The following is an 11,551-nucleotide window of genomic DNA, read 5'->3' as shown; positions in this document are numbered from 1 at the left end:
CCTACAGTCAAGCATGGTGGTGATATTGCCATGGTCTGCGGCTGCATAAGTCCTGCCGGCACTGGGGAGCTACAGTTCATTGAGGGAACCATGAATGCCAACATGTACTGTGACATACTGAAGCAGAGCACGATCCACTCCCTTCAGAGACTGGGCCACAGGGCAGTATTCCAACATGATAACAACCCCAAACACACCTCCAAGACGACCACTGCCTTGCTAAAGAAGCTGAGGGTAAATGTGATGGACTGACCAGGCATGTATCCAGACCTAAACCCTATCGAGCATCTGTGGGGCATCCTCAAACGGAAGGTGGAGGAGCACAAGGTCTCTAACATCCACCAGCTCTGTGAGGTCATCATGGAGGAGTGGAATAGGACTCCAGTGGCAACCTGTGAAGCTCTGGTGAACTCCATGCCCAAGAGGGTTAAGGCAGTGCTGGAAAATAATGGTGGCCACACAAAATATTGACACTTTGGGCCCAATTTGGACATTTTCACTTAGGGCTGTACTCACTTTTGTTGCCAGCGGTTTAGACATTAATGGCTGGGTGTTGAGTTATTTTGAAGGGACAGCACATTTACACTGTTATACAAGCTGTACAGTCACTACTTTACATTGTAGCAGTGTCATTTCTTCAGTGTTGTCACATGAAAAGTTCTAATCAAATATTTACAAAAATGTGAGGGCTGTACTCACGTTTGTGAGATACGGTATATATATTAGACCTGTTGTACTCTGGTTTAAACCACAAGTATGTGTAATCCTTTGTCTTGCTAATTTAATGAAGTGAACATTATTCTACAAATATAATAAAATTGCTTACTTTATGTAGATATGATTGTAGTTTTACCTATAATGGTACCATATGGTTTAACGTCAAAGTTATTTATCATTTTCATTTGTTTTATTTTGTTTGTCAGTGCCTTTTGGACTTGATCTGGGCTATAAGTGTGCCACAAGGTAATCACTGATAAAATGGTACATAATATATTATATCAAGTTAAATAAATTCTCATGAAAGGGAGGAGGATAAAAAAAAATTCAGACGTCAAGAAAATGTTCAAGTAAATACTGGCAGATAGCACTGATCAGTACTCTCTCTCTGTCCTGGGGAAGTGTGATGGTGGATAGGGTGTGGGTGATACAGATGTAAGATGCTATGATGAAGATCATGGGAATATAGAGGACTAAATAACATTATGACATCCAGCCATCAGCTCACCAAAGCATGCATGGAGGCAAGTTTATCCAACACACACATCCCAAGGGGAACAAAGGAGAAAGGGAAGTAACAGCAGTTACCAAGGCACCAAGTAGTTGAAGGGAGTGATAAGGAGGTCTATTAAGTTTACCCAATGTATGCACAACGTAAGAACAACATATTGAGGAACCAAATCCAAATAATGACCAACAAGACACTTGAGGAAATATCCATAACAGATCAGAAACCTTGCTGACTATCTGGATAATCAGGAGTCCTGAAACTCTGTTTAACCCTACCTGCTATGCACTGGCCTGCAAAGGGAATTGCCTCATGATTAACAGCAAGATAGAATTTGTATTAAATTGGAACAATAATTTCAGTAGTGGTTGCAAAAAACATAATTGAATAACTTTTCAAAAATATCTGTTGGATCATTGTGTATTTAAAATGAATATATCAGTCAATGCAAATGGAGAAAAGGATAATAATAACATTTCTAAAATATCAACCTGCAGTTGAAAATGCTGCAAAATCTTTCATTAACAATTTGGAAGAATGTCAGTCTAACTATCAGAACAGTATAAGTCATTAGTAAGATTTTAGTACATTTACATACTAGACGTATTTGAGTGCCAACGTCAATATAACATACAAACAGAAAGAGTTTTGAAAGAACAAGTGAACTGAACAACCCCCACCCCCCAAAACAAATTGAGACAAAACACGGTAACAGAGTATTTCAACAGTAATGAAGGAAATTCAACAGTTACAGGATGTGTTTCGTTATTTGGTGCCAAAATCCGTTAATGAGTGTTTGTCTTTACACAGTGGAATTGATTGGTGCATAATTTTATTAACATAGCAAATTGCTTGTTCACTAAGGGTCCCTTTAACAGATATCAGGTTATGGTTAAGGATCTGTTAACATTGAAATAGTCAAAGGATGAAAATCTGATACGTTCAAATACTTCCTCATGGTGCTGAATGCTTCCGCTTAAACAGTAGCATTATATAAGCAGTACATGTCAATAGCATAATATAATAGATAGAAATTGTGAAAATAAATTGGCTTGACAACACTTGGTAATTCATGTAAACATCAGTGGACCCACAGCTCTTTGGGCTCCTCTCCTGATTAGCTTCTTAGCTGATACTTTGAACTCCTCCGTCTTCAGAACGTATATGATGGGGTTGAGCATGGGAGGCAGAACAGAGGTCAGAGAGAGGTTGATGATCCGTATGTTGGAGGGGATGAAGAAGACGAAAAGGTAGGTGATATTAATGGGCAGATAGTAAATGGCCACTAGTATTAGGTGTGAGGTGCATGTCTTTATGGCCCTGTGTCTGAGAGAGCGATGTAGAGAGAGAGGGTGGAAAGAGATAGATAAAAAATATGTCAGTACACTCAGTTTCTTGGCATTTTTATCTGAAATAAAATAATCACTCCCTTCATTACGGTGATGATGCCAATCTAAGCACCACCGAGTAGGGATGTGTTTGTGATTTTGGTGCCTCAAAGCCTGAAATGAAACAACATAAAGTAAGCCGGTTTCTGGCTATATTTACAGAAAGTAACCCAAATTAATTACATTTAAAAATTAAAATACCCTAGTTGTATAAGTGGCCTTTATGGCAAAGACTGGTCAATGGGTCACACGCCAAGGTCAGATGTAGTTTATTGGCCTGAATGCAAAACAATGTCTGGCAAAAACTCAATAAAACTTTACACCCAAGGAACACCATGCCTACAGTAAAGCAAAGTGGTGGCAGCATCCTGTTGTGGGGGTGTTTCTCTTCAGTGGGGACTTGAGCACTGGTCAGAATAGTATGTGTGATCCTAATAAATCTAATAAAGTGAACATTATTCAAAAAATATACAAGAATTCTCTACTATTTTTAAAATAGCTTTGTCTATGTAGATATAATAGTAGTTTTACCTATAAAGTTACCATATGATTTAAAAGAATCAACGTTATTTGTCAATTTAATTTATTTTGTTTGTCATTGTCTTTTGAACTGGATCTCAGCTAGAAGTGTGCCTCAATGTAATCACTGCTAAAAGTCTTTAAAATGTATGATTTTGTCAGGTTTAATCAAGTCTCCTGAAAGGTAGGGGATAATATTTTCTCAGACGTGAAGAAAATTTACCCGTACAGTAAATACAGGCAGATAGCACGGATCAGTACTCCTTCTCACCTGTCCTGGGGAAGTGTGATTGTGAAGAGGGCGTGGGTGATACAGATGTAAGATGCTATGATGAAGATCATGGGAATATAGAAGACAATACAGGGGATGAGGTGTGACAACACACGGTTAGGGAGCACGTCAGAACAGGGGGCTGCCAGACTGTACAGAGGATAATGGTCACAGAAGTAGCTGTTGATCACCACAGACCTACAATACAAGACAATGGAAATGTTACTGTTAACTGAGCCCCAGGTTGACGTGTATATATTTTTTCCCCCTGAGTTTAATTTTGGAGTTATGAAAACGTATTTTCAGGGAACAAATTAATAATCATAAAATGATTAACAATATCATTACATTCTTTACAATTGTTTTATCATATTGTTTATAACCTATTAAGACAATAATTTAATCAACACACTTTTTAACTAGCTCCTGTCTGGTTAAAAAAGTTGTGTTCATTACAATTTGTGAACAATGTATAACGTTACATGCTACTTAGCTAATGTTAATAACCCTGGGTTTCAAATGAACACATGAATTAGCACCAGCGATGCACTAAAGTGTTTACCCTCAGTTTCCTCCCGCTGGGGCAGCCAAAAAACTTTACCGCAGCTGCTGTATTATCATATTACTGCAGAGAGATAACGAGGCCAACTTTTTGAATACCAGAGAAAGTACTTTCCATGATTGTATTTTTCACTCATACAATGACATACATGTCCATTGTTTTTGTTTTCTTCTTCATGTCACCTCAGGGTCTCCGTTAATGCCCACATGTTAGAAGCAACAGGTATGTGTCTTATCCTAAGTTTTGTATTCCAATAACGGTCTTATCCTAAGTTTTGTATCCCAGTACCGGTCTGAGATTCAAACCGGTAACCATTCGTTTACAGACCCTAATTAGCCGCCGGGATACTTACTCACAGAAGGAGAGGCGTGTGATGAAACTCACAGGGAATAACACAATTAACACAGCGAACACCCAGGCAGCACCGGTCAGCTGAAACATGGACCTGTGACTCACTAACATGTGGTACCTGTATGGACAGAGGAAATAAGCTGTTACATTTTTAGCAAGTGGTCCTATCAAGAGTGAATTGCCATAACACATTCTCATTTGATCGGATTGAGTCAATGTTTTATCCTTAATTACAATAGATTTAGTTCATCCATGTGGTAGGAAAATGTGTTTTTAAATATTCCGTAAATATGTTTCATTTAAAATACAGTACTTTGTTAATCCTGTAGGAGGGTATTATCAAAATATACTGAATTGAATTAGATGTAATTATTTGATTTGTCATCTGAGACCTGAGTGGCTGGCAGATGGCCACCAGTCTGTCATAGGAGAGAATGATGAGATTGAAGGACTGCATGAAGAGGAAGATGACGACAAAGAAATAATTGGCGAGGCATTGGTCGTAGGAGATGAACTGTCTGCCGAACAAGAACATATCCAGGAGCTTGGGGACTAGAGCAGTTGTCTCACATACATCTGTGAGGGCCAGGTTGAACACTGCGATGTACTTGGGGCTGCAAGGAAAACATATGACTCTATTATCACAATGGGAAATTGTTGTTTAAATTAATACCTATAGAATCATCTTACATTGATTGAAATGAATCCGACCACAGAAACACATCATAACATTTGGGGAATGCCTATCATATGTTATTATGTAAAATATGTTGCTAGACCACGATTGAACTGGAGTGGAGATGGGAGGTAAAACACTATCACATTTCATAATGCCTTTAAAACAATTACCTGCACTCCTGGTGGGCTTATCATCTAATGGTATGGGCATACTTGTCTAGAACACATCCATCCATTAATATTGTCACAAAATATATATTTCATTACCATTTCTAAGTACATGGTCAGTCTTAAACTGACAGTGAAGTTTTGTTTAGCAATTTCATGCAGACATTTACTTTGTATTATGTTTACTAATGCCTTCCATCCACTTGTCTACAGAGAGCGTTGCAGTGTGGGTTTTGTAATTTCTTCTATAACATGCAGAAAAAGGTCACATATTATAACATATACATATACTGTGATATATTAGCATTATGTACTATGCATGTAATAAAAAGCTGGATGGATTACCCCTTTAACAAAAATCACAGAAGGATTAGAATGTCATAAAGATCCATAGTTTTTCATTTGCAATCTTTAGTCAAAAAGCTGCAGGCCAACTAGATTGACATACTAGTTCTTTGGATTTAGAAGTCTTATTGAGAAGCCGTTATGTAACCAGTCAGAATCTTTGAAATGATGGGGGGAATCTGGAAGGAACCAACAGCCAGAGATTTGCTCTGCAGCAGACCCTGTGCTACTCCAAGACCCTCTAATGTGTTGCTGTTTGTCAGGTTGGGTATTGGGACTGAACTGAAGGTAGAATGTCTATTCAAATAGACAATATAGACAGCATTATGCTGTACAGTTTTATGGGATCACATTCTCACATTCAATGAAATTAGAAACCTCAGGCCACTTTTGGATATTTAAATCCACAACCCTCTCATTGGACATGGCATCTTCTTTACAGAAGAGCTACTCAGGATAAGAGAACTAATTACCTGTGGAGGCTGCGGTCCATGGAGATGACAAACATGACGAAGGTATTGCCGATCTAGAACCAATACACACATGTATTTTAAATCCTGAATGTACTGTTGATCCCAGAAATGGTATTAACCACTTGACCAAAGCTATGGACTAACCAGAGACATGATGTATACAAAACAGAGGAAGACATAGTAGTACTTCATGTGGGGGATCGCTGTGAATCCACTGATGTAGAAGTAAGGGGGTCGGATGATGGTGGTGATGTTCTCTGTCAGGCTAAGGTCAGAGGTCAGGGAACTCATCCTGACTGGTGGTGTTATTAACAGGTATCTTTGGCTGGTAGTAAGCATAAAAATATACCAATCCATTATACCAATATACTGATACATTATATCATTAATAAATAAATATGTCACGTAAAGGTAATTATAGTCTACTTTAAAGCTTTTGTAGAGTAGATTATAATGTATACAACAATAATGCCAAGGCAATTATTTTAGTTCAATCATTAAATTATAAAAATAATATATGTACAGCTCTGGAAAAATTTAAGAGACCACTTCACCTTTTTCTTTCCTTTCCAAACAATTTCGAAAAGGAATGTTTTGAGTGAGGAACAGAAGGGTTAAAATTAAGAGACCACTGCAAATTGAATGCTTCTTTTCCTCACTCAAAATGTTCCTTTTCAACTTTTTTGGAAAATAAAGAAAAAGGTGCAGTTCATTGGTTAATAAGATGGGGAAAGTACTTTCAGAGGTGAGACGGTGCATTCTCTACTTGCATACTATATACTACTTGCATACTATATACTACTTGCATACTATATACCTTTACATTAAATCTAGTTGATAATAAGTTGAAGAGCTCAATTGCAATGCAAAAACAATTCATTCATAAAAATGATATTATGAAAAAAATATATGTTCATGATCATTTAAAAAAAACAGTTTCAATATCAGAATCAATTAATCATCAAAAAAAATGTATGAAGCACTTTCTACATGAGCTGTCACAAAGTGCTTTTACAGATATCAAATGAATGATAGAAGACATAATGATGTTGCCTTTATGTTCCCTACTTCATATAAACTGGTACCTGATGAACCCACAAAACAGTACAAAGTCTTACATGGTAGAACTACATACTGTGTAAAATGTGTCTTACCTGGTCTTACCACAGTAGTGTGATGATGTATGTTGGACTGAAGACCAACTTGTAGTCCTGGCTCTGACACCACCTCTTCTAATATACCTGCAACCCAAATGTGTGTCTGTAGAATGATGTCACCTCTGGGCCACCGTATCTGTGTAGGACACGTTCATATTGAATTTATAGGTAGATACGCTCATCAAGACAACTATTATGGTTTCACAGGCAGAATGTAAATCTGAATAAGAATTCATCCCCATGTACCTCAGGTCATGTGACAGCATTTCAGTTTCAAGATTCTGACAAGGTCCAGGGTTCTTGCACCACTTCTAAAGTCAAATTCAATGCTTTTTAAGACCTTTTTAAAGGGAAAGTTAGTCTAAAAAGTTAATTTTTTCTAACCATCCATGATACCCACATGGAAAACTCGTGCAAAACATATATGCACATAAATGTAGAGGATTTCTCAACGTATAATTACATATGTGCCCTGAATATGTTCATGAAATATATAACCTGCACTTCTCACAATATCATAATACCAATGCATGTCATATATTTTAACATTTAATATTACGTGTTAAAATATAGAAATATACAGTGGATAGAAAATTCTACACACCACTGTTAAAATGCAAGGTGGGAACGCCTCGGGATCCCCCAGTCAGAGCTGGCAAATGTGGCTCGGGAAAGGGAAGTTTGGGGTCCCCTGCTGGAGCTGCTGTCCCTGTGACCCGATACCGGATAAGCGGATGAAGATGAGATGATAATTAAAATATATAAGGGAATATAGTTATGTTTTTATATGTTTAATGTCCATTCCAATGTTATTCTTGTCTGTTCTATTTCACAGACTAGAGTCTTAACTATATTGCCTTATACATTTCAATATATTGCCTTATACATTTCACATGTATTTAAGACATATTAAAAATGGCCAAAATGTAATATGTAAATATATGTACAAAATATATGGCCATACATTAGTTATACATATACTACATATAGAAGTATATGTTGAAAAGAAATACAGGCATATATTAAAAATAAGTTTTTCAATTTCCTACAGTAATTCACACAACTGGTGTGCTTTGGCAATGACATCATCAGGGTGGGAGTCAACTTTAACCTCCAGAAGCTACATGAGGTGAGAGTTTCTCTAGCTGGCCCATTATCGTGAATATTGTTGACTTTTCTCTTTTTTTCTTCTCTGACACACGCAAGTGTCCCCCTCTGTTATCTCTCTGTTTTCAATGTAAAAGTTCACTAGGCATAAAATGCTACAATGACTTAATAAAATATAAAGCACTTTTAATTGCCCCATGTATGGAATATGTTATCCAAATAAATAGCTTTGCCTTATACACTTGGTTGCTGATGTTAGGTAGCTACTTACTGTTTTGAGAGCTGTCTATTGTGCCCTCTGGCCTAGAACGTCTTTTTCAGTGTTTATCGTTGTTGCCCTCCCGAAATTCGACCTGAATCGCCCACGTGAAAGGCTGTGTCTTTAACCACTATGCCACCAACCTGGACATCTGCCGAGTGTCGGTATAGCCTCTTGACATTATATAAATCTGTCACACATTCACATCACGTTAAGTTTGAATATTTATTTAGACACCATTAACCATTGTGTTAAACTGAGTGACATTTCTTATTAAGTTTTCCTCCACCACAAATAGCATTGATGAACTGTATGGCTTTTGCCACTGGCTATTTTAACAGTTTATTAGCCATTTGTGAATGACATTGATAGCAAGCAAGCAAGTTTATTTTTTATAGCACAATTCATACAACGAAGCAATTCAATGTGCTTTACAAAGAAAAAGAAAGAATACAGAAATACAATGACATAAAAACTAATATTTAAAGGAAAACATCAAAACAACATCATCATAATAAAAAATTGAATGAGAAAATATAATTAGAATAAAAACGGGATATACACATAGGAACCTATAAGGCTGAAAAGTGTGGTTGAGTTTAAGTGCTCAGTCATAGACACGTGAAAACAGAAGTGTTTTTAACCTGGATTTAAATATTGATACATTTGGGGCATGTCTAAAATCTTCTGGTAGTTTATTCCCGTTGTGTACTGCAGAAGAGCTAAACGCAGCTTCTCCATGTTTAGTTTGGACTCTGGGCTGTACTAGCTGACCTGTGTTCATGGATCTAAGAGCCCTGCTCGGTTTGTATTCTTCAAACATATCAGACATGTATTTGGGTCCTAAACCATTCAGAGATTTTTAAACTAAAAGCACCACTTTAAAATCTATTCTGTAACTGACTGGAAGCCAATGCAAGGATATAAGAACCGGAGTGATGTGCTCTGTTCTCTTGATCCTGGTTAAAATTCTAGCAGCAGCATTCTGAATGAGCTGCAGCTGTTTTACAGTCTTTTTGGGGAATCCAGTTAAGAGGCCATTACAGTAGTCAACCACACTAGAGACAAAAGCATGGATGAGCTTCTCTTGTTCTTTTTTGGACACCAAGCCTTTGATTCTGGCTATATTTTTTAAATGATAGAATGCTGTTTTGGTGACCGCTTTGAGGGGCCCGAGAATCCAGCTCTTAACTAATACTTGTTCTTTTATTTTTGTTGCCAAACACAATATTCTCAGTTTAATCTGGGTATAATTGTAGACAATTTTGGTTCATCCAGGTATTTATGTGCTCTATACAGTGACAGAATCTACTGAGCTGTTGTCATACGGTTTGAGAGACATACACTCACCTAAAGGATTATTAGGAACACCTGTTCAATTTCTCATTAATGCAATTATCTAATCAACCAATCACATGGCAGTTGCTTCAATGCATTTAGGGGTGTGGTCCTGGTCAAGACAATCTCCTGAACAACAAAATGAATGTCAGAATGGGAAAGAAAGGTGATTTAAGCAATTTTGAGCGTGGCATGGTTGTTATGCCGACTGATTCGTGGCATGGAGAATGGGCCGACTGATAGAAGAGCAACTTTGACTGAAATAAACACTCGTTACAACCGAGGTATGCAGTAAAGCACTTGTGAAGCCACAACACGCACAACCTTGAGGCGGATGGGCTACAACAGCAGAAGACCCCACTGGGTACCACTCATCTCCACTACAAATAGGAAAAAAGAGGCTACAATTTGCACAAGCTCACCAAAATTGGACAGTTGAAGACTTGAAGAATGTTGCCTGGTCTGATGAGTCTTGATTTCTGTTGAGACATTCAGATGGTAGAGTCAGAATTTGGCGTAAACAGAATGAGAACATGGATCCATTATGCCTTGTTACCACTGTGCAGGCTGGTGGTGGTGGTGTAATGGTGTGGGGGATGTTTTCTTGGCACACTTTTCTTAGGCCCCTTAGTGCCAATTGGGCATCGTTTAAATGCCACAGCCTACCTGAGCATTGTTTTTGACCATGTCCATCCCTTTATGACCACCTCTGATTGCTACTTCCAGCAGGATAATGCACCATGTCACAAAGCTCGAATCATTTCAAATTGGTTTCTTGAACATGACAATGAGTTCACTGTACTGAAATGGCCCACACAGTCACCAGATCTCAACCCAATAGAGCATCTTTGGGATGTGGTGGAACGGGAGCTTCGTGCCCTGGATGTGCATTCCACAAATCTCCATCAACTGCAAGGTGCTATCCTATCAATATGGGCCAACATTCTAAAGAATGCTTTCAGCACCTTGTTGAATCAATGCCACATAGAATTAAAGCATTGAAGGCAAAAGGGGGTCAAACACAGTATTAGTATGGTGTTCCTAATAATCCTTTACGTGAGTGTATATATTTGAGTATCATCAGCATAGCTGTGGTAGTTAAGGTTGTTGTTCTGTAGAATTTGGCCCAAATATATACATATAGGGATTGCACAGAAGTGGTCCGAGAACTGATCCCTGTGGAACTCTGCATGTCATAGCCAACTTATCAGATTCATGATTACCAACAGTGACAAAGAAACCATCTAGATAAGATCTAAACCAATCAAGGACTGTCCCGGAGAGTCCTACCCAATTTTCCTGCATATCTATAAGTGTTCTATGATCTACAGTGTCAAATGTTGCACTAAGATCTAATAAACCAGAACTGTTATTTTATCAGAATCAGTATTCAGCCATATATCATTTAAAACTTTAATCAGGGCCGTTTCAGTACTGGGGTGAGGTCGGAAGCCTGACTGAAATTTGTCTAAGAGACCGCTTGAGGTCACAAAATTGCTGAGTTGAGTGAAAACAACCTTCTCAATGATCTTGGCTATAAAAGGGAGATTTGATTCAGGTCTATAGTTGTTCATTATAGATGGATCCAGTGTTCTCTTTTTTAATAAGGATTTAATGGCAGCTGTCTAATACTTATAATTTTTTCACTCAAGAAACACGCAAATTCATTACATTTCACAGTGGACATGAGTTCTGATGCCATCTGTTTTA

At 37.8% G+C, this 11,551-nt stretch overlaps 1 protein-coding gene across 1 annotated transcript; it reads right to left on the bottom strand.

The window, feature by feature from the left end:
- Window positions 1–2,295: 2,295 nt before the first annotated feature.
- LOC105009566 (olfactory receptor 2AT4-like) lies at window positions 2,296–6,271 on the bottom strand. Its single transcript, XM_013134690.3, has 6 exons — window positions 6,125–6,271; window positions 5,981–6,033; window positions 4,709–4,930; window positions 4,318–4,434; window positions 3,404–3,601; window positions 2,296–2,551 (listed from the first exon to the last, which is right to left on the bottom strand). The coding sequence occupies exons 1-6, from the start codon at window positions 6,269–6,271 to the stop codon at window positions 2,296–2,298; spliced, it is 993 nt and encodes a 330-aa protein (XP_012990144.3).
- Between the last annotated feature and the right edge of the window lie 5,280 nt (window positions 6,272–11,551).

Source organism: Esox lucius, chromosome 7 (genome assembly GCF_011004845.1).
Source record: "Esox lucius isolate fEsoLuc1 chromosome 7, fEsoLuc1.pri, whole genome shotgun sequence".
In the NCBI taxonomy this organism is placed as follows: Eukaryota; Metazoa; Chordata; class Actinopteri; order Esociformes; family Esocidae; genus Esox; species Esox lucius.
This window is presented reverse-complemented; position numbering and strand designations above follow the sequence as displayed.